Source organism: Neophocaena asiaeorientalis, unplaced genomic scaffold (assembly GCF_003031525.2).
Source record: "Neophocaena asiaeorientalis asiaeorientalis breed wild unplaced genomic scaffold, Neophocaena_asiaeorientalis_V1.1 scaffold77, whole genome shotgun sequence".
Classification (NCBI taxonomy): domain Eukaryota; kingdom Metazoa; phylum Chordata; class Mammalia; order Artiodactyla; family Phocoenidae; genus Neophocaena; species Neophocaena asiaeorientalis.
The window spans coordinates 7,960,842-7,985,751 of NW_020174645.1; the positions used below are offsets into that span (position 1 = coordinate 7,960,842).

General features: G+C 38.9%; 1 protein-coding gene across 15 annotated transcripts in view; it reads right to left on the reverse strand.

The window, feature by feature from the left end:
• Positions 1-24,910, reverse strand: part of ATXN2 (ataxin 2) — a 131,626-nt gene that overhangs the window by 53,925 nt on the left and 52,791 nt on the right. For 14 of the 15 annotated variants that reach the window (XM_024758607.1, XM_024758600.1, XM_024758596.1 and 11 more), the window contains exons 6-14: positions 14,354-14,478; positions 11,456-11,547; positions 10,770-10,967; positions 9,121-9,299; positions 6,483-6,692; positions 3,446-3,628; positions 1,987-2,184; positions 1,480-1,587; positions 1,133-1,203 (exon numbers count right to left, since the gene is read on the reverse strand). In XM_024758607.1, coding sequence (XP_024614375.1) covers positions 1,133-1,203; positions 1,480-1,587; positions 1,987-2,184; positions 3,446-3,628; positions 6,483-6,692; positions 9,121-9,299; positions 10,770-10,967; positions 11,456-11,547; positions 14,354-14,478 — 1,364 coding nt within the window. The remainder of the gene's footprint in view (positions 1-1,132; positions 1,204-1,479; positions 1,588-1,986; positions 2,185-3,445; positions 3,629-6,482; positions 6,693-9,120; positions 9,300-10,769; positions 10,968-11,455; positions 11,548-14,353; positions 14,479-24,910) is intronic. The other variant, XM_024758608.1, reaches the window with a different exon arrangement.

A 24,910-nucleotide genomic window follows, 5' to 3' on the forward strand; every position in this document is an offset into this window, starting at 1 on the left:
GCTAAAGTATGAAATAATATTTAATATTTTAAACGGTGCCAAAAAGTCAGGAATGAAGCTACTGGCAAAAACTTATTAATTTTTAGGAAGCTAGAACAGGCTAGGAAAAGGCTGATTTTTGCTTTTGATCCATTCATCTTTTAAGTCTTCTTTCAAAGGCTGATAATCAGATTTTCCTCCATTAAGAAGCTAAGTTTCAGGATGATTTCTTGATTTGGTCTCAAAATACACCTTGATATGCACAATATGTTAACAGTAAATATTGTGCAAAAGAATGAAACAGTCATCCAGGAGAGATCAGAGTACATCCAGCAAGTCTTAAGGGAGAGAAATGATACTATAGAAGGATGTCTACCACAATACATTTGTGCATGAAGTGTAAATCTGCAACTCTTTTGTAAAACCAGGGTCCAGTACATCTTCCACATGCCACATCAGATAATCAATGCCTTGGCCTTGCTCTACTGTCACTGAATAAAGTAGTCAAACTTACGTTATGGTGACTTCCAATGTCAGAATTACATTCTCTTTCATTTAATATCTGTATTGTTCTTACCAAATCTCACGATTTTAGTTACTTCACTTAAAGCATACGTAAAGACAACTTTAAGAATACACAAAGACAAGTTTAAGAATGTTTAGGGACTTCCCTGGTGGCACAGTGGTTGGGAATCTGCCTGCCAATGCAGGGGACACGGGTTCGCGGGAAGATCTCACATGGCGCAGAGCAACTAAGCCCGTGCGCCACAACACTGAGCCTGCGCTCTAGAGCCCGTGAGCCACAACTACTGAGCCGGTGTGCCACCACTACTGAAGACCGCGCACCTAGAGCCTGTGCTCTGCAACAAGAGAAGCCACCACAATGAGAGAAGCCCGCGCACCTCAACGAAGAGGAGTCCCTGTTCCCAGCAATTAGAGAAAGCCCACGTGCAGCAACGAAGACCCAACGCAGCCAAAAAATAAATAAACTAAAAAGGAAAAAAAAAAAAGATGTTTAGCTTTCTATACACATGGTTTGATTTTTCCGGGTGTATACATAATGCATTTTTGTAAATGGATGATATAAGAATTTTTAGTGATGCTTAAAAAAAATTTTTTTAATATCTAATTCATCAGTCAATACGATACTTACCCTAAAGTCATTCTTAAATTTCTTTAAATCATCAATCTGTTTTCTATGTTCAGAAACAATTGGTGATATACCTGTAAAATTAAGAAGTGTTAGATCCAGATTTATTTCTAATCTTTAACTTAAAATTCTTTTAGGATGGGATGTTAGAAATGAAAATAAACTCTATTATCAAAATAATAAAAATTTCAATATGTTAATTATAGATTTTGACATGTTAAATTATACATTTAAGTATGCACAATCCTAAGAAAAAGTACTGACCAAAAATGCTCTGTATTGGGCATGAGAATAAGACATATTCCTTCCTATTTCTACAGTTATACCCAAAGACTTTTTAAAGCTCTAACCTTTACTTTCAGCTTTTGAGAAGCTAGGTGATGTCTCATTGGGCTTCGTATTTTCTTTATTCCCTGCAGAAGAGGTCTGCCTCTGATCTTGAAGCCTGGAATCTTTAGCTAGAAAATAATATTTTACAAAAACTCAAAGTTAGATAGGAGCTATAGAAGTAAAAGGGGAAAATATTCAACAATTTTGATCCCATGTTTTTGGAAAAGAACATTTAAACAGAGGCTTTCCAACTCTGCAGACATATGAAACACTAATAATTTTATTTATATTGACATTTACTACCCAGGAATGTAAACTATCTTAACAACACACATTCAAGAATAACATATGAAATTAGTAGCATTACTTAAACAACTAACTTCATTTGTATAAAATTTTAAATGTACCCTCAAATATTGATACATACCTATGAATAAAACAACATAGCCATTTTTCATAAACTTTTAAACCTCTAACACTCAACTTCACAAATGACATTGTGGATCTGGAAGCCCTTTCTTACATACCCTCAAGAGACGGGGTTACAGCTCTGTTGGATGCAGGACTGGCAGGCGTAGGAGATGCAGCTGGTACAGGCATAGCAACAGCTTCAGCTGGAATAATACCAGCTTGGGGAGAAGCAAGAACTGGCCCACTAGGAGTATTTCCAATACTATTCTGTCTGGGAGACCTGGGTCTGTGAGTTTTAGGAGATAATCTTGGAACTACAAGAAAGAGAAAAGTTACCCATTACATTCTCAGTTCAATGTCACTTCTTCAAAAAGGCTTTTCTGAAGATCTAGGTAAAATAGTTCTATCTGACCTCCTCCCCAATTACTTTTTATCCCATCACCCTGTTTTCCTTTCCAAAGTCTCAGGAATAGCAGTGATGATGGACAATACAAATATCTGAAGAATGAAAGCAATTACTAATACCTATGTCCCACAGTAGTTTTCTCTCCTAATTGTATTAATTCTAAAACGAAGTATTTTAAATGAATTTAGAAACTGGATTTCTAAGGCAGGAAAAATGCTACTTTTTAGGATAAAGATAACATTCTCTACTAAAAAGTGAGACTGTTTCTTTAAAATAGGTGGTGGCAGTGGTTGAGAGTCCGCCTGCTGATGCAGGGGACATGGGTTCGTGCCCCGGTCCGGGAAGATCCTACATGCTGCGGAGCAGCTGGGCCCCTGAGCCATGGCCATTGAGCCACAGGCTCAGAGCCTGTGCTCCGCAACGGGAGAGGCCACAACAGTGAGAAGCCCACCAGGGAAGCCCCAAAAGCAGTCTTAATTGTAAGATCCTGTCAAAGTGTATTTTTCACACCTTTATAGCTGCCATCAGCATATTCTTCAGACTAATCAGAGATAAAACTTGGGCCCCCGTGTTTGTTATTCCTTAAAAGGGAAATATGGTCAGGAATTAGTGCCATATATTGGTGCTAGGAAACACAAGGACCTGCGCCCAGAATACTGCCTGGCATAAAGCAGGATGTCAATAAAAATGTATGGAATGAATGAATGGGGGGGAAAAAAAAACACACAGCACTGTAAGCCCAAAATGGGCTTGAATGAATGTATGGAATGAATCAATGAACAAAGTTGCTAAGAAGACACGAAATATGATCCCTCCAAATGTTATGTACTATATTTGCCTTCCATTTGAGTGATACTTTATAAAACTATAAAGTATATTCTTACTTATGAACCCCACATGAATTTCATCAGAAGACCATAAAGTAGATTAGCTAAAGATTACTCACTGAGAAAACTGAAATTCAGAATGATCACATGATTTGCCCTAACATATGGTAAGTGGTAGAGCCCAGAAAAAAAAAAATAGTTTTCCCAATTCCTGGTTACTCCACTATTTTTCATATATATACTTAAGAGTTCCTCAAACATAGCTCAAGCCCAGCCCTTTTTACATCTAGTAGAATAACAAAATGAACTTTGTCATTATGCTCCAAGCCAAGTGTTACCTACCCCCGCTGACCACTGATGACCATGTGCCCCCTGCGGGACTGGTCCTTGCTGCTGGAGGAGCAGTCGCTTCACTTGGTGGGGTGTGGGATACAAATTCTAGGCCACTGGAAATGGAACCCCTCCCAGCAGAAACTCTGTGATTTCGAGGGTGTCGCTGGGCCTTTGGGGACATCCTTGGAGGCCCTAAGAAAGAAACAGTGAACATCACATGAATGCCACAATGTCCATCAGTACTACTTTTTTGCTAAATACACATAGACCATTCTTTCTCTTTCTTTCTCTCTTTCTCTCTCTCTCTCTCTCTCTCACACACACACACACACACACACACACACACACACACATTCCCTCTCTCTCATTTCTTCTTGGTTAAGAAAAAGGAAACAAACACCACACTTATTTTTGGCCATACTCTTTCAGAATTATTTTGTGGAATGCCATAAAATCTTACAAATAAATTTTATTTTATTTCCCTTTATTTTTAAAGAAAGGGAGGCATGCAGTTGGTGGTAAGAAATCTAACAGTAAGATGTCATAACTCCTCAGAGATCTTAGCAGTTTCTTTAATCTATACCCATTATTTGTAGGCATATAAAAATATAATAAAATATTAACAGAGTTATAGCTACATGATGCAATAATTTTTATTTTAACACATACTTTTACCTTTTTCCCTCAAATTTTCTACAATATATTACCTCTAAAATTTGGGGAAAAAAATTTTAAACAACAAACTGTTGACCGCGATATGTCTTTGTACTAGTAAAAAGATGCACATTTTCCTTCTTAAATTTCTCCAAAACCTTAATTTATCTACCTCTTCTGCCATGGTGAACAATTTCACGACCCATGTCTTAAAACAGTCCTCACCTGTAGGAAGTGTCTCATACTTAACAGGCTGTGAACTGAAAATTCTACCGTTAAGGCATGACTTATAGACTAGAATAACTGACATTTGGGGAAGAAATTTGCACTGTACAAATTGTCAAAACTCCACATCAATCAATTCTGTCACCCCATTAGCAATTTCTATTTATAAAGAAGTCTACTGTGCATTCAAACAAAACTGTCAGGCGAAAACAGTGGACACAATGACTCTTACCACAGAAACCTGACAGTGATAACACCTGGCAAAACTCATTCTTAATGCCAAAGCCAAGGCCCCTTACCCTTACCTTGCCAAACTCTTTATTTTTTATTTTATTTTTTTGGCTGTGCCATGCGGCATACAGAATCTTAGTTCCCCAACCAGGGATCGAACCCGTGCCCCCTGCAGTGGACGTGTGGAGTCTTAACCACTGGACCGCCAGGGAAGTCCCTTGCCAAACTCTTTAGAATGTCACATTAATTTGTGCCCTGAGTAGGAATTCAATCATGGGCACGATCTTACAAAGAATGTTAATGTTATATAATTTTCAACTGGAGATACAATTTATATTGAAGAATGAGTTAAGAACTGGGTATTTGCATATTTATACATAATTTTTACGTCCCTTTACAGAAAAAGACCAAGAAAGACGGCTGGCATAGCTCAATGAAATCAAACTCTAACTTAAAAAAATTCAGTCTTTGGCAATATGTAAAATACTTTCAGAAACAAAATACAGTCTCCATATTAAACACAGAAAACCACTATATTTAATAGTTTTATTTTGAAGTTCACATTTCAAAAATGCTTCAGTGTCACCTAACTACATGACTAGAAAACATTTTAATTCAAATTATTTAAAAAGAAAAACTGAATAACACAGCATCCCTGAATATGGAGATGGTGTACTTTTGTGTGAGTCCTTACATCTAACTGTCGTGAACACACTCACACTCACTAATGAGTTCTATTTTATCTAACATATTCTCACGAACATCACTTACGCAAACAATAGACCACAACAAATATGTCAACAGAATGTAACTTTTCATTTAGAGGCCACCATCACAGGCACTTCTGAGTAAGGAAGTCACCTTGAAAATCATGCCGTTCAACATGCTTTCAACATGCTGTTGACCATGCTGTTCAACAGCTAACAAGGTTAGCTGCTTTAGTCAAGATCACAGGACCTCCCTGCCTGGATGACAACAATTTATTAAAAAACAGCCAACTAGTTTTCTCCAGGGAAGCATTTTATGCCAGAAAACTGTGTTAGTCTCAACATAAGCAATATCAACTGTAATTTTAATGAACAAATCAGATTAAAATTTTAACATATCAAATACTCTGAAATAATGTCAAAGGTCATTATCATTCAGAAGAAAGGTTTTTTACTTACGCACGACATTTAGATTAAAATGTGACCTCTCTACAACACATCCATGTATCTGATATGTAGCAATGGTGGATTTAGCATCAATGAATCAGAACTACAGTATTTTATTCTTTTTTATTGACAAGGGAAATAAATAAATAAATAAAACCCTAAAGATTCATACATAGCTTTCTAAGATAAAAATTTTATCTTAGATCAAGAACTTCTTCCAGATTAAAGACTTTCACTATGAAATATTACAAAACTATTTTTTTTTAATTCCCCAAACACAAATTTAAACTCTGTATTGTAATCTAAGAATAAACACACAAAGGCAGCTACATGTAATGTCCCTCTCAAAAAGGACCCCTAAACCATCACTCCTGCCTATGGCCAACAGGCAAATTCACTAGTACCTTGGCCAAGGAGCTATAAAACGATAGGTTCTACAAAAAGTCCAAGACTGATGAAGAAAGTTCACTGTTTACCATTAATCACTGTACACTGTATGTAAAGTGGAAGGGAGAAGGCCCTGGGCTGTAAAAGAGCATCATTACCAGGCAGAGACAAAACCCTCATTCTTACAATTCAGGATAGTTCATAGCTTCACACAGCATTTATCAAATTTCTCTCTAATGAACAAAAGGTTAATAGAAATAGTTTTAATAAACTAAAGTTAAAACACAGAAATTATAGGTTATTAAATAATGAAGAGGAAACTATTTTGTAATTATAAACTCACATAGGAGTTAAACAAAGACAAACAAAAACATGAACAAATTGTGGTATTGTACCTTCTGAAGACATGCGTTTAGGCATAGTAGAGACAGGAGCTGGAGAACCATGAGCAGAGGGGTGAGACGGGGGTCTGGATGGCCGCGAGGGGGGCCTGGAGGGCGGCCGTGTAGGGGTGGCTGCCCGAGGTGGAAGAGAGTTGGGACCTGACTGGTAGCGAGAAGGTGGGCGAGAGGAAGGAGATGGGCAAGGCGATGGCCAGGGAACACCTGACAGAACAAATGATATGAAGGAAAGTATAAAAACTAAAGAAAAAAATGAGGGAAAAAAGTAAACAGAAAAAAAAGTAAAATGACAAAAATGATTTCTTGCACATTTTAACCCTTTGAGGACAGTCATTTGATTTGTGATAAGTTTTAGCATAACTTAACTGACATAAATTCACATTTTACTTTAACCTCCTTAAAATTAAGTCTGTTTAAATGAATACACGTTCCCAAAGGGTTAATTAGGATCTACACATACTACTGAAGAAGACAGTTAAGACTTTGCCTATTAATTCTGCTTCTATAACTGTTTCTTGGTAATCAACTGTTAAAAGGAGTATAACATACACCAGATAATTTCACACAATAAATCACAAAACTCAGGAATAAGATTATTATTAAAAGTTTTAGCTTGACACATCAGCTATTATATCTCATTAAAAATGCTGGTTTCTTATAACTCTGTGGTTTTCATCTAGTTTATACTTTAATGTAAGGTTGAGTTTGAAATCTCATTAAGCAGGTACATTTAAGGAGAAATAGAACATTACTTCTACTATTTTCTAGAGTCACAGGAGTGACAGGTTAATATTCATTGCTTTTTCAGAACACATATTTTAATCTTATCAAATTAGAAAAAGGGGACCTTCTAAATAATTTATGCAGTTAAACATTCATCTAAGAGACTGCTTAATAAACAATGCAACTACAAAGCAGTCATCCCCTCCCCAAATAAACCGACACTGAGGGATATGCACAGGTCAAGATACAGCTAACATGTAACATGACATATCACTTACCTTAATCTTAGGAAACAGTCCAGGTCTCCTCTCCATAGGGTTCCACACACTTGAGTATCATACATTTCCCAGCCCCTTTCAGGTTTTTTATTTTGAAAATTCTGTTCATGAACAACTAAAATTCTTTACTCAGTGAGCAAAGAAATTTCACCCTCAATACAAATGTATAGAAAATACTCAAGAGTGTTCATTGGAGAGGAATTCTGGAGAAAGACTCAATGAAAACAAATGAAATTGGAAACTTAGTGTTCTCTATTTTTCTAACTTTCCAAACTTAAATACCTAAAATTGAATGTCCACTGTTAGCCCTGAGTTAGTAACTAACACACCACCAGTATTATTATTATTATTATGGCTGTGCTGCACAGCAAGTGGGATCTTAGTTCCCCAACCAGGGATTGAATCCACGTCCCCTGCACTGCAGCACTGAGTCTTTTTTTTTTTCCACGAGTAATTACAATTTTAATAGTAATATAAATAGAATCCCGTGAGTTGGCCTTATATCTACTTTCAAATAATAAGATAAAATTAATTTTAGGCTAATAAATTTTAAAAAGCTTCCCATTTTATTTTTTTTCAGCTATATGTATACATATATCCCCATATGCCCTTCCTCTTGTGTCTCCCTCCCACCCTCCCTATCCCACCCCCCTAGGTGGTCACAAAGCACCAAGCTGATCTCCCTGTGCGATGCAGCTACTTCCCACTAGCTATCTATTTTACATTTGGTAGTGTATATATGTCCATGACACTCTCACTTCGTCCCAGCTTACCCTTCCCCCTCTCTGTGTCCTCAAGTCCATTCTCTACATATGCGTCTTTATTCCTGTCCTAGAGCACAAGTCTTAACCGCTGGACTGCCAGGGAAGTCCCCCATCAGTATTATTAATTACCATGGTTCCATACAGTCTATGGCACTACTGTGTCCAATATCCCTGACTTGTATGAGAGATCCATGACCCGTGGGCTATATTTAACCTATATATGGAGGCAGAATAGAAAAAAATATCTTCCTACTAAAGACTCAAGTTTCTGTATTTTACTTAAGCTAAACTACAATATTCACCCTTACACTAAGAGTTGTTTCTATTTTTTTTAAGCACATTTTATCTTCACCATCTTCACATGACTCTTGATTGTGTCTTGTATTGCAAGTTACCTCAAATCCTTTCTTGAAGTAAGCAGAATATAAATATATAAACAAACAGTTCATAAAAATGAATCTATATTAACCACTGAGTGTCTCACACAGATTGGGATTTTCCATGTAAACTATATCTAAATAATTTTATCATCCAGTATTTTTAAAATTGAGAACCTACCCAAAGTTTCCAATTTCTTCACATATGTGGAGTGTTCTTTTTGCCAAGTGAATGTCTTTGGTTACATTTAGCACTTTATCTTAATACATGAGTATTTCATCATGCTAAATGCTGTATATGCCAATAACATACTAATTTTTACTAGTTTTACTAATTTGATATTCACAAAGGCAAATTTAAATTAAGTGGAAACTACTCCACAGAAATCATTAAAGGTATGCATGTTCTTATCAACAATGTAAAACTGTAAATATTCAGAAAACTATGTATTTGATCAATGACATTGACAAATTTGGTCAAAATACTTGCCTCCATTAACTACTCTTTGGTCTGAACCAGAATTTGGGTTGAAATCTGAAGTGTGAGAGGTGGATCTCGATGGCATGGAGCCCGATCCAGGCTGGCCCATACGTGGTGAATTCTGTCGCCCACTTCCCCAGGATATGACTTCTCTATTTCTTTGTCCAGGAGGAATATATTTATTTTCCCTGAAAATGAGAGATCCTTTAAATCATTTTATCCTAATAGATACCAGGCCAATGAAACATATCTAAAAGTAATTTAGGCAGAAGGGAATGCTTGTTATTAAAAGGTTAAACACTTAAAACCAAATGGCCCCACTTCCAGACACCCCTATTCTTCCATCTTACTCTAAGCTCTAGCCTCTGGCCTTTCCTTTCCCTCAGATATTCCTGCTAAGGACAAAATGTAACAGACGTGTATTCATTCTTATCCACTTGGCCTCTTTATGGCTGTTTCTATCAATCAACATCTGTCTTCTTGAAACTGTTCTTCCTTGGTTTTCTCTACTTTGTTTTCTCTGTGATCTCTTCTCTTGGTGGCTGTTCATTAGTTTTTCACAGCTTCAACATCAATCCCCCAAATCCACACTGTCAGTCTCACAGTCTCAACATCTCTCCCTGAACACTTTAATTCAAATCACGACTCCTAAGCTGTGAGTGCCTTGAAGACAGAATGTGTATCTTATTCTACCAGGTATGTAGCAGCTGTTTCTCAACATGTTTATGAATAAATGTATAGAGGACCTGTGAGCCCCTCAAATGCAGTAAATTGCACAAATGGACTCACTCTATCTCCCCTCAAGATTGCTCCATGTTTTCTACCGCCATTACCAGTACAACCACCAATCTGCTTGATTATCAAATAAAACTCAGGGTCATCCCTGGTTTTTCTAACCTTTCTATCACTGGTTCTGGTCTCCTTGGTCACCAAGTTCTCATACTTGAACTACTTCAATACAATAACTGATCTCTATGTCTCAGCCAGTTCTCAATGTCCCATAGTTGGTTCATGCCATCCCCTATCTACAGGGTGCTTTTTAACATGACACAGAAAGAGTTTCACTACCTCAGTTCCTATCACCAGCTGTTACCACTGCAACCTCAACATACACTGTGTATTCCAGACATATGAAACAACTAGGTTTTCCCTGAACTGGACAAGTTCTTTCACCTGTCTTTCATCATACAAGGAACTCCTCTGTTTTACGTCTCTTTGAGTGGCAGACAGATCTACTATCCTATCACAAAACATCACCTCCTCTGTTAGACATTCTCTCACCCCACAAAGTTATGCTAGTTCCTCCTCACTTGCATGTTTCTAGTATTCTGACCAGCCCTCTAATCTAGGAAATCATAATGAACTGTAATTATATGTACTCCCCCCGCAACCTGTTCATTATTCTTTAACAAGCTCTTCCAGACCTCGACTTGCTCATCACTGTATATCCAACACTTGGCTCCACAGAGGTGATGCTCAAAAAATACTTTCCAAGATGACTGTAATCTTTTCTCTAACAGAACCTGAAACCAACTCTATTTGCATTCTCTACCTAAGCTAGATTAAAGGAAGATGAAATATAATAATAATAATACACCTTCTCACACAGACCTTGAGTTGTGTATCCAAAATACTGCATCATGATTTCCTTTAAATACCTAGTGTTTATGTTGTGGCCCTCACGTTCACTGGAATTTCTCTGAACTGCTGTGTATTTTTCTTCTTCGCTCCTATCATCATTTTCCAGGGCCACCCGGGCTTTATACTGGGCACTTGATTCAATTTCTTCTGCTAACTGGTTTGCCCTTGCTTCTCGTTTTAAAAATTCTTCTGAGTTATCCCTTTCTAAGGGCACCCTGAAACATGAAGAAAAGAAAAAGCAAAGTGAGTATTTTTCAGTCATAGTTTACATATCTGTCACAATCAACTATTAAGAGAGTTCAGAGTTTAAAATGCTGGTAAAACTGTAAGAGAGCTACAGTCATCTATTTATTTATAAATCAAAACTTGATTTTTCTTGTTACCTTTTCCCTAGAGGAATATAACATTTCCAAAACTGGTTAAATTGACTATTCCCCCATAACCTCTGCACTTACCAATTTAGAGTTTTTACAGTGTAGAAATGAAACAAAATTTATTTAGAGCAAAAAATTAGGGTATAAGTAAACTACATTTAATCCCTGTTTTAATGGGAATTTATCAGCGTAGGTAGTAAAAGGATAATTCTTTCACATAATCATTTAACTTAAAATCCAACAGAAACATTTATTCAACATCATAATTTAGGTTGATGAAAATCAAAGGCAAATATGTATTAAAACAAAAGCAAACTTTTAAAACTTACGTATATGAAGATAGACTGCTATCATATGTAGACACTACACCATAATTTTCTTCATTATATCGAAACATATCATTGGGATCCCATCCATTAGACTAGAAGAAAATGAAGCTCATTTTTCAAAATGACAATGTATTTGTCTTCTTTAATTCAGTTATAGTCGATATCTACATTAACAATATCTATCGTACTATTCAAGCAAAATCTAGCAAAATTAAAAAACAGGCAAAAATTTGCTTTAAAAATGTCTTAAGGAAAAACTTTCTTCTACACATCAGCCCCTACAAGTTGGTAAATAACTACAGTCGAACCTTCAACAATTCAGGGGGTGGGGTGTTAGGGTCACTGACTCCAGGCATAGTCGAAAATCTGTAGATTCAACCAATCTTGGATAGTGCATTACTATAGTATTTACTATTGCAAAAAAATGCGTATAAGTGGACCAGTGTGGTTCAAACCTGTGCTGTTCAAAGGTCAACTGTATACGAAACAATTATTTGAGATGTTATTAGTAAAAGTTCAGAACATTTTAGTTACTTCATAAAATATCCTCAGGTCAGGGTTCTCTCCTTTCCCTACTCCCTAACGGTGACCTTTCTACAAGGTATTTACCTGAAACCTTTTTGAGTTGACTGATCATCAGGTCTCACTGGTAGAAAGGGGTTATCATTATCCATGTCAGAAGAGGGCACAGCGTCATCTGAGCAATGTTGATGGCAATTTCAAGACTAAAACTTGCCTCTAAGGTCACCCATTAACCTTGGCTCCCTCTGTGCTACTCCAGATAAAACTATAATGTAATTCCACCACTAAATCAACTACTTCGGCCTAACACATGCGGGTAGGAAATCAGTTACCTATGGAAGCTTTAAAATATGCTCTTTTAGTATATGCTCCATGTAAAAAATTTAAACAGTGCAGAAAGACATCCAGTGAAAAGTAAAATCTGCCAATCCCAGTGCGCACAGATAACCACCATTAACAACTTCTTGGGCATAATTCCAGACATTCTCTGTACATATATAAGAATATGGTTATTATCATCAGCTCTCTTTTTTGAAAATTCTCTGCAACTTGCTTTTTCTTTTTTTTTTTTTGTGGTACACAGGCCTCTCACTGTTGCGGCCTCTCCCGTTGCGGAGCACAGGCTCCGGACGCACAGGCTCAGCGGCCATGGCTCATGGGCCCAGCCGCTCTGCGGCACGCGGGATCCTCCCAGACCGGGGCACGAACCCGTGTCCCCTGCATCGGCAGGCAGACTCTCAACCACCGCATCACCAGGGAAGCCCTACTTTTTCTTTTAGTAAGTTTTAGATATCTTCCCAGAATATCTTTCTTTCCAGTGGACATACAGTACTTCAACTGAACGGAGGTACAATAAATCTATTTAACCCATGCACTATTGATGGACAGTTAGGATGTTTCCTATTTTTCACTATTAGAATAAAATGCTGTGAAAAAATCCTCATACATAATTATTTGAAAGTCTTATGGATAAATTCTCAGAGGTAGAATTGCTGGACCAAAGTGTATGTGTGGGGACTTCCCTGGTGGTCCAGTGGGTAAGACTCCACGCTCCCAATGCAGAGGGCCCGGCTTCGATCCCTGATTGGGGAACTAGATCCCACATGCATGCCGCAACTAAGAGTCTGCATGCCACAACTAAGAAGCCTGCGTGCTGCAACTAAGACCCAGCGTAGATTAAATAAAGTGTATATGTGTTTTAAATTTTGATAAAACATTGCCAGAATACTCTCTAGAAAACGTCTATCAATTTAACTGCTTCGCTATCAATTAGAAAAAAAACAAAAAGAGTGCCTGCTTTTCCATATCCTCCACAGAGGTGATGTGCTGCACAAACCTGAGAACCTTCACATTCAGTTATATGTGCTTCTTTAAAAAGTTTGAAAATTAATAATGATGCATTGTCTATGTATTGCCAGTTTTGCAACTAGACAATGACTTAAACATCAAATGCAGATTTGTTAAATAAGACTTTTCTGTAATATTCAATGAAAGATTCTTCATCCCTTTGAAATTTTTTTTTTAAAGATTTTTTTGATGTGGACCACTTTTTTACAAGTCTTTATTGAATCTGTTACAATATTGCTTCTGTTTTATGTTTCAGTTTTTTGGCCATGAGGCACATGGGATCCTAGCTCCCTGACCAGGGATCAAACACGCCACCCCCTACATTGGAAGGTGAAGTTCTAATCACTGGACCGCCAGGGAAGTCCCCCATCCCATTCAAATTTTACTATCTAAACACTCATTTTTGGCAAGAGACTTTTTGCTTCTATCTCCACAGTTTAGAAACAGAATTTACAGAATCCTAATGACAGAGTCATTACTAAGTATTTGATTTATAGATGATGTGTTATGGGAAAAGTAAAAATAATATATGCCAAGAGCCTTCTGGAAATAGATTTTTGTTGAGAATGTTCCTAATTTTAAGACAAAGAAATTTACTTATTGCTTTAATTCTAATGTAATCTAACAATATATCTTAATAATGAGTGCCTCTCTGACAGACAAGAAGCCTAAAAGTCACACTTTGACCTCGCCGCTAGGTAAAGTGAACAGACAAGACACCACTTTCCTTAGGCTGCCTAGTCTGCAGAGTACTCAAAGCAAAACATGCCAGCATTTCTAGTTTCCCATGGTTTCCAATTTAAATTTTTATGTTGCTTATTAGGACTTACTTTAAAAACATACAAATAATTCATAAGCATCCCAAAGAAACATTTTTCTGTATATACTGCCTAGGGCAAAGTCTATTTACACAATAAAACTGCTACTTTAAATATATTCACAACAACATACTTAAATTAAAACCAAGTGATAGGATGTCATACCATATCACATGACCATAGCGTTACTAATCGAAAAGATTTTGCTTACAACATCATTTTCCAAAGCCTCCAGTTCCTCACTGGTAGTGAGTTCACCTGCATCCCAGGGCTCCAGGTCCTTCTCTTTGTGTTCACCATTCACTTTAGCACTGATAGCAGAGTCAGTAAAAGCATCTGCAAAGGATGGTTTTGGTTGAAAGATCATACAACCAGACAATGGGCTACGTGAATACATACATGGATTTATCAACAGAGATGTATGCTAAAAAATAATTATGAAAAGTGAATTTCTGATACAGAAAGAATAGCATTCATTAACAGTATGCTTTCAGATGTGTAATGCTTCTAATACTATAACCTTCAAAAAACTTAATTCAGTAAATGGCATCATAGATGATTACTGGTGAAGGTATGTTTTACCCATATAATTTTAAGCCACATGAAATGTTATAATGTAGTCACACAAATCATAAATTGTATTAAAAATAATTGCTTTGTGTTTCAGAATTGATCCAGAAATTTTCTATCAATCCATCTAAAACAAGATCTCTTTTGTTTAACAGACCCAGTAATTAGATATGCCCTCAGAGCTCCTTCAGCCAAACGTATGCTGATCTTTTAACTTTCCAAATCCACGTCTACATGAAGGGGTCAGTATCCTAACATACCGTTGCCATTAGTAACTAAAGCCATTCGAAGTGACCCACCCCCCAAACAGAACCCGTATTTCCCTAGAGGCACTCCAATACAAAGCTCAGGCCCCACAGTGTTACCTGTCCCCAGAAGGTTCAGGTGGCAGGCCTACCTGGACTTCCTGTCAATACTTTCTCACCTAATGTATCCTCCTCTCCTCCTCTGCTAACGTTACTGAAAAGCACTAGCCTGTGAGAGCAGAATGGCATTAGTATGCTCACATGACAGGAACTATATATATCATAGCTGCTGTCCAGAAAAGAAAAGCTCTAGTTGGAAGTTAGGACCCAGCTAAATAAAGGTCTACTTGGGCAATGACAGTGTTAGGAAATGCTTTGGAGATACCGGCTTACATTTAGATGTCCGGACCTATAGGGTATCACCTAGCACAGGGCTGCGGAGTAATACTTCTGCTGATCTGGCTCTCCTAGAGAGTACTGGCTCCCAGTCACCACACCCTCACTCTTACTTCAAGCTGCCATCAAGGAGGAGGAGGAAGGGAAAAAATCAACACCTGTGTTTCTTTCAAAAGAGATAATTCCAGAGGGATTTCTGATTTGGTACTGTTTCTAAAACTGTCATTGGCTCCCCAGTGGGCAAGGTGATGGTGAAATAAGAAACTTGAGCCAGCAAATTTAGGTATGGCACTATAAGCCTAGCTAGCTCTTACCTCCTCTCATCTCAAACTACAGGTGGATAAGTGGATATGGGTGTGTATTCACGCACACTAGGGAATGAAAGCATAACTGCACCTATGGGCTTAGCTGCCAGCTCTATCAGGCAGCATGGCTCCTGTTGCTAGCAATTATAAGAGCCAAGAGCGTACCGAGGGGGATCCCCAAAGCAGCAGGCCTCAGCTGCGAGTGGGATTAGCATTCACTGGAAGATGACTGCATTTTGGAAAAGCTAAGAGGTTCTAACCACTGATGTTATCTTCATAATGCCATCTTCAGCTGTAAGCCACTGATGGCCCTAAAAACTTGGCTTTATGATACTTGCCTTGAGTCAAGTTCTACTCTACATCATCTTAAAGTTACAGAAATTCTTGGTAAAACTGATTTTGCCATGTGTATTTTCAAGAATGTGAGATGCTCCAAGAAAAACATCAAATAATGACTTACATTAGGTGGCTGAAATTCCCTACTTTAATTCTCACAAAATTAGAACAAAAAACTAGACCACAGAAAAATTATAAACCAGTCATGTTATCTTCTACAACAGGGGTCCTCAACCCCCGGGCCACAGACTGGTACTGGAACCAGGCTGCAGAGCAGGAGGTGAGAGCAAGGCTAGCAACAGAAGCTTCATCTGCATTTACAGCCACTCCGCATCACTCCCACTACCACCTGAGCTCCGCCTCCTGTCAGATCAGCAGCAGCATTAGGTTCTCATAGGAGCACAAACCTGTGAACTGCACATGCGAGGAATCTAGGTTTTGTGCTCCTTATGAGAATCTAATGCCTGATGATCTGAGGTGGAGCTGAGGCAGTGATGCTAGCGCTGGGGAGCAGCTGCAAATACAGATTATCATTAGCGGAGAGGTTTGACTGCACAGAGACCATACGTGCTTGCAGACTCGTATCAATACCCTGCCAGTGAGTGGCAAGTGACAATTAAGCTGCATCCGGTGGCAGGCTTTATAGGGGCAAGTGAGTTGTTGTACTTCAATTGTACAGCTGTATCTGGTGGCAGGCTTTAAGTCAGAATCCGACACTTATTTTAGTCCGTGCGTGGCCCGCCCATTATTTTAATTACCACTTCTGTCTGCGCCTCCTTCCCGCACTGTGCACTTGTCTCAGTCAGTTTTGGTAAGCCCATAAGCTAACCCTAGCCAAAATGAGTAGAAAACAAACATCACTGGAGAGCTTCTTTGAAAAGGGGGAAAGACCCAATGATGAGACAGCAGAAGACTCTGAGACTGCCAACAAAAAGAAAGCTGCACTGAAAAGAAAATACCAAGAGTCCTACTTAAATTATGGGTTCATTGCAACAGGTGATTCACATTCTCCAAGCCCACTTGTATAACATGTGGCGACCAGCTATCCAACAAAGTCATGAAACCTTCAAAACTGCTTTGCCACATGGAGACCAAGCGCCCTGAATTAAAAGACAAGCCTTTGGAGTTTTTCAAAAGAAAAAAACGTGAACACAAAGAACAGAAGCAATTACTGAAGGCCACCACTTCATCAAATGTGTCTGCACTGAGAGCATCATTCTTAGCGGCTAACCGCATTGCTAAAGCTAAGAAGCCCTTTACTATTGGTGTCCTGCCTGCTGCTAAGGACATTTGTCGTGAACTTTTAGGAGAGGCTGCAGTTCAAAAGGTGGCACGTGTTCCTCTTTCGGCTAGCACTATAACTAGACGAATTGATGAAATAGCAGAGGATATTGAGGCACAATTGTTAGAGAGGATTAATGAGTCGCTGTGGTACACAATCCAGGTTGACGAGTCTACCGATGTTGACAAGGCAACAACGCTTGTTTTTGTGCGATATAATTTTCAGGAGGATGTGCGTGATGATATGTTATGTGCACTTTTGTTGCCAACCACCACCACAGCTGCAGAACTATTCAAGTCTTTGAATGATTACACATCAGGAAAATTCAACTGGTCATTCTGTGTCGGTATATGCACGGATGGAGCGGCTGCCATGACTGCACGGTTTTCTGGTTTCACTAGTCAGGTCAAAGAGGTTTCCTCTGAATGTCAGTCTATACACCGTGTGTCATCCATAAAGAAATGCTGGCTAGCCAAAAAATGTCACCTGAACTTAACAACGTCTTGCAGGATGTGATTAAAATTATCAACCACATTAAAGTACATGCCCTTAACTCACGTCTGCTCACGCAGCTCTGTGAGGAGATGGACGCAGAGCACACATGTCTTCTCTTACACACAGAAGTGAGATGGCTTTCCAAAGGTAGATCACTGGCCAGAGTTTCTGAGTTATGAGAGCCACTCCAGAGATTTCTTTTAGCAAAACAGTCACCACTGGCAGCACATTACAGTGACACAGAATGGGTCGCAAAACTTGCTTACTTGTGTGGCATATTCAACCTGCTCAACAAACTCAATCTGTCACTTGAAGGGAGAATGATAACTGTGTCCAAGTGGGCAGATAAGGTGGCTGCATTCAAAGCTGAATTGGAATTATGGGGGCAACAAGTGAACACTGGGATTTTTGACATGTTTCAAACATTAGCAGAGATTTTGAAAGAAACTGAGCCAGGGCCTTCTTTCTCCTAGCTGATGCATGATCACCTATCTCAGCTATCAAAAGAGTTTGAGCATTACTTCCCAAACACAAAAGACCCCCGAACTGGGAAGGAATGGATCCGCGACCCATTTGTGAATAAACCAGGTGAATCAACTTTGTTCGTGCTAGAAGACGATCAACTGCTTGAGACTGCAAATGACAGTGGCCTTAAAAGTATGTTTGAGACAACTTCAAATCTCCATACATTCTGGATTATTAAAGTCAAGGTGGAATATCCTGAGATTGCCACAAAAGCACTGAAAAGCCTGCTTCCATTTCCAACATCCTATCTTTGTGAAGCAGGGTTTTCTGCAGTGACAGCGACCAAAACGAGATCACAGAGTAGACTGGACATAAGCAACACACTTCAGGTGTCACTGTCTCCCATCACCCCCAGATGGGACCATCTAGTTGCAGGAAAACAAGCTCAGGGCTCCCACTGGTTCTGCATTATGGTGAGTTGTATCATTATTTCATTATATATTACAGTGTAATAACAATAGAAATGAAGTGCACAGTAAATGTAATGCGCTTGAATCATCCTGAAGCCACCCCCACCCACCTCCGGAAAAATCGCCTTCCACGAAACTGGTCCCTGGTGCCAAAAAGGCCGGGGACCACTGTTCTACAAGAAGTAGTCGGATTATTAATTCATATTTAAGATCCTGTTAATGTTTTAATCACACTAGTTTTTGAAAAGCATATATTTAAATGAGTTAAGCATTTACTTAGATGGAAACCCAGCATTAAATATGTTTTTTATTCAAGAAATTAAAACCCAGAATAGAAGATTTTTTTTAACAGATCCACATAAGTGGACTTTTATCATTGTAGGGTACGTGTGCTATGTCAAAGTATTTAGGAAAGACTAGGGACTGAGCCAAGCTGTCCTCAAATTGAAAGACTGAAATATACAATAAAAATAACTTAAATATATTTCTATCAGTATGATTTTAAACAAAATCAAAAAGAATCCCGAACAGGGAGCCAATGTGAAAAAGCAAGCATTTAAAACTTCACTGAACCAAGTTATACTCTGCTAATTACAATTTAGGTGGTATTAAGAGGCCATTATTAAACAACCTAATTTTTTTAATGCTACATTTTCATGTTAAATCTTCTGTTTACAATACCAACCTTATAAAGGAATTAACTGTTCACAGATTGTTACTTAGCATCACATTTTCCTCTGAGGGCAGAAAAGCAGGGGAGGGAAAACACAAAAGTATGTATCTATTATTAAGGAATGATATTCCTTAATTTTAAAATTTCCCCCAAAGAAAGTCCCTTTTTAAAGATGAGCAAATGACTGCTGGTGGGAATGTAAACTGATATAGCCACTATGGAGAACAGTATGGAGGTTCCTTAAAAAACTAAAAATAGAACTACCATGTGACCCAGCAATCCCACTACTGGGCATATACCCTGAAAAAACCATAATTCAAAAAGAGTCATGTACCACAATGTTCACTGCAGCTCTATTTACCACAGCCAGGACATGGAAGCAACCTAAGTGTCCATCGACAGATGAATGGATAAAGAAGATGTGGCACATATATACAATGGAATATTACTCAGCCATAAAAAGAAACGAAATTGAGTTATTTGTAGTGAGGTGGATGGACCTAGAGACTGTCATACAGAGTGAAGTAAGTCAGAAAGAGAAAAACAAATACCATATGGTAATACATATATATGGAATCTAAAAAAGAAAAAAAAAGGTTCTGAAGAACCTAGGGACAGGACAGGAATAAAGACACAGACATAGAGAATGGACCTGAGAACACAGGGAGGGGGAAGGGTAAGCTGGGACAAAGTGAGAGAGTGGCATGGACATATATACACTACCAAATATAAAACAGATAGTGGGAAGCAGCCACATAGCACAGGGAGATCAGCTTGGTGCTTTGTGTCCGCCTAGAGGGGTGGGATAGGGAGGGTGGGAGGGAGACGCAAGAGGGAGGAGATATGGGGATATATGTATATGTATGGCTGATGTACTTTGTTATACAGCAGAAACTAACACACCATTGTAAAGCAATTAAACTCCAATAAAGATGTTTAAGAAAAGAGCTTCAGAAGAATCTACCATCATTAGTAAATGTAGTGCTTTGATTCAAGTCTGCTCAAACGAATAAATCAAAGTTAACTGTGAAAAACATGAGGCAGGTTTGAAAGCGATGAAACAATAATGCACATGTCATAAAAAATATGGAAAGTTGAAATAAAGTTGATATAAATCCCCCCCAAAAAATAAATAAAGATGAGCAAATGGTTTAGGGAAAGACGTGCATAAGATGTGCAGAAGTAGAGAATCAGCAAAATGAGGCTAAAGTGTCAAGATGGCGGGGAAAAGCCTGATCCTAAATACTGTATTTCAGGTCAACATAGTATCATTAGTTAGAAGGAAGCAAGACCAGGATATTCCATTCTACACTATTACCATTATCTACTACTGTAAATCCTGAATATGTTATTTTATTAACAGCCATGTTTAGATTTTTGAAAAATCATTGTTGGTATTAAATAGTAAAATGTTATTGCCAGGATTTCTGCAAAATTCAGAAAATCAACTGGCTATAATCTAATTGCAATTGTGCGAATTTGTGTGCAGATTTTCCAATGCCATAAAGTCAGAATATATTAATTTTCCATTATCCTCTACAATAAGAAGCAAAAGCATTATAAAAGCAAGAAGCAAGAATACAATGTGACTGGCAGAAAAACGTCACCTGTTTCTGAAGGAACTACAAGCACAGAAAGAAAAAAAGAAAACAATAAAATGATCAGATAATAAAATATAACAAAGATGTGCTTCATTCCCGGCCTTATGACATCCAATTCAGGGAAAGGGGAAGACAGAGGGAAAGGGCATAATGTTGTCACCTGCCTCTAAACCTTCCCTTCCTTCTGATTCAGGGCAGAAACCCAGTCGTCCTGAGCCAGTGCTGCCACCTGGTGGTAATCAGAAAGAAATGTCTCAACCAATGCGCAGCCTCTCTCTTAGGCATTCTTCAGCCCCACACCCAGGAAATAAATGTTCTCTGCTCAACTTTTCCTCTTCTATCAATATATCCTCAGTCAATTAGGACTATGAAAAATCAAAGTTGTCTGAGATTTTTTTAAATGGCCAGAATAGTGGTGAAAAAACTAATGTGCTAGTGACAGGCTTTAAGTTAATAAAAATAAATTTAAAATTGTAACTACAAAATGACATAAAAGTGAATGAAATTAAAAAATCATTATCAGACTTGACATCAGAAGCCCTCAAATGTACTTTCAGAAAAGTCTTCACCAAAATCCTCAGCTACCCATTTCATCTCTCAATTAAATCTACTTTTTCTCAAACACTGACATCCCAGATAACTAAAAAAACTTATTTCAATGATATTGTTCTGTTTTGATTAATTATTAATACTGTGACATTTTTCAACAATTAAAAAAAATATTTTCTCGGGCTTCCCTGGTGGTGCAGTGGTTGGGAATCTGCTTGCCAATGCAGGGGACACGGGTTCGAGCCCTGGTCTGGGAAGATCCCACATGCCGCGGAGCAACTAGGCCCGTGAGCCACAACTACTGAGCCTGCGCGTCTGGAGCCCGTGCTCTGCAACAAGAGAGGCAGCGATAGTGAGAGGCCCGTGCACCGCAATGAAGAGTGGCCCCCGCTTGCCGCAACTAGAGAAAGCCCTGGCACAGAAACGAAGACCCAACACAGCCAAAATTAAATAAATAAATAATTTTAAAAGAATATTTTCTCATCATGTACCATGAGTTTTATATGGACCAATCTATACACAACAGAGCATCAGTTACACGGGGTGCCAACATAGCAACTAAGAGGCCATTTTTTAATTCAATTTTAGCATTGCTGAGTACCAATAATGTATGTGCTGGTCATTCAGTTTGGATGAGCTGGGGATTCATTTTTGACTAAGACACAATCCCCGTCTTTTCCTGAGGAAGCCCCTAGCTAAGGGAGAGTAATGACAGAGGTGGAGTAAATCTTTTAGAATCTAATGTGTAAAGCGCTAAAATATAATTTAGGGGGAAGTAAAAGGTGTTCTAATACAGACTAGAGTAGAGTTAAAAATAGTATTTTTCTGAATTGCACACAAGTCCATAGGATTCCCCCAGGGAAATGGAATTTGAGGCCAGAGGAGCGATTACCTTTTTATTTTATATTCTTCAGTTCTATGTAAGTTTTTACACTATGAATATATACTAAACCATGTATTTTATTATACAGTTAATATTAAAGAACACAGTATTAAAGAATAGGATAAACAAATAAGATAGGAATAATGAACACAGTAAGGGCCCAGGGTGTGCAGAACGGAACAAAAGCAAAGGGACAAGTGGAGGTGCTGTCCTCAGGCAAGAGAGAGAAAACTGCAGGGAAACGGGGCACAGGGAGCCTATAGATTAAGGATTCTTAAGCTTTTTCTTTGATCTATAGACCCCTTCAGCATTTGCAAAAAGCCTATGGATTTAAATGCAAAAAATACACAGAAAATTAAAGGGCTTCCCTGGTGGTGCAGTGGTGAAGAATCTGCCTGCCAATGCAGGGGACATGGGTTTGAGCCCTGGTCCGGGAAGATCCCACATGCTGTGGAGCAACTAAGCCCGTGCACCACAACTACTGAGCCTGCGCTTTACAGCCCATGAGCCACAACTACTGAGCCCCATGCATTACAATTACTGAAGCCCACGCGCCCTAGAGCCCACATGCCGTAACCACTGAGCCCACGTGCTGCAACTACTGAAGCCCACACTCCTAGAGCCGACGCTCCACAATGAGAAGCCTGCACACTGCTACGAAGAGTAGTCCCCGCTCACTGCAACTAGAGAAAGCATGTGTGCAGCAATGAAGACTCAACGCAACCAAAAATAAATAATAGAAAAAAAATTTTTAATTAAAAAAAAAAAACACAAAAAACCCAACCAAATCTAGGGACTTCCCTGGTGGCGCAGTGGTTAAGACTCTGCAATCCCAATGCAGGGGGCCCAGGTTTGATCCCTGGTCAGGGAACTAGATCCCACATGCATGCTGCAACTAAAAGTTTGCATGCCACAACTAAGGAGCCCACCTGCCACAACTAAGATCCAGCGCTACCAAATTAATTAATTAATTAAAAAAATCCAAATCTATACAAGTGATATAAAATTAACTGAATTCTATAGGCGTGGAAGTCACAGATACTGCTAACACTAGTGGTTTGTTGTCTGCATTAATAACAGAAAGAAACACTCCGGGATTCCCTGGTGGCGCAGTGGTTGAGAGTCTGCCTGCTAATGCCGGGGACACGGGTTCGTGCCCTGGTCTGGGAGGATCCCACATGCCACGGAGCAACTAGGCCCGTGAGCCACAACTACTGAGCCTGCGCGTCTGGAGACTGTGCTGCGCAACAAGAGAGGCCGCGATAGTGAGAGGCCTGCACACCGCAATGAAGAGTGGCCTCCGCTTGCCACAACTCGAGAAAGCCCTCGCACAGAAACGAAGACCTAACACAGCAAAAATAAATTAATTAATAAACTCCTACCCCCAACATCTTAAAAAAAAAAAAAAAAGAAAGAAAGGCTCCATTTCAATTAAAGATTAATGAAAATAAAGATGTGATATTTTTTCCCACCCAAGTTCATCAATGCCCTGAATCTTCTCCATGAGCCATTTGGAAATCCATGGATCCAGGTTAAGAACACTAGCTATGTGTTCTAAAAAGAAGGAAGAAAGCTGGGCTTCCCTGGTGGTGCAGTGGTTGAGAGTCCACCTGCCGATGCAGGGGACACGGGTTCGTGCCCCGGTCCAGGAAGATCCCACATGCTGTGGAGTGGCTGGGCCCGTGAGCCATGGCCGCTGAACCTGCACGTCTGGAGCCTGTGCTCCGCAACGAGAGAGGCTACAACGGTGAGAGGCCCGCATACCGCAAAAAAAAAAAAAAAAAAAAAGGGAAGAAAGAGCATTCTGCTGTGGATAAAGGAAATGAGGTAAACAGAGTAAGGAACTGGAGGTGGTACTCATTAATTAGGGTTGCAGAAACAGGCTAGAAAAGGGTCTGCTGAGCTGAAGCTCCAGCAGGAGCTAGAAACCCTACATTCCTAACTAACCAGCACCACAATGGTATTTTCCCCAGCCACACTCCTTTACTTAGCTGAAGGAGTAGACAGAGAGGAGTTTAAAAATGGAAGGCCAGGGAAGGGTCAGAGAGCCCTGTGAGAGGTAACAAGAAAAGGAGTAGAAGAGTAAAGGTCAAGGTGGCTATGGTCAGAGTAGATCTTGGAGGGCATTCTGGAAGAGAAGCAGTTAGAAGTGATGACAAAGTCATGAAAGCAGGCTGCTAAAATAAGATGGAAATGAATGATATTGAAGTAACAGAGCTAAATTTCTGCAGGAATAGTGTTCTGCTCCAAATGATCAACTTGAAAATAAAAATTTTGCAAAATCTACCATTTGCAAACTAACATTTGAAGATATTAAGGGTCTTAGCCACAAAACTATGGGAAACTTAAATACATTCCAAATGTATATACCCCTCTCTTCTAAATACCAAGAAGTTATAATTACATTACAATATGAATCAGACAATAGCACCTGCCTATTAAAAAATGCAGAAGTGGATAATGTTCATTTTGAACAACCACAACTATTTTCTAATCAT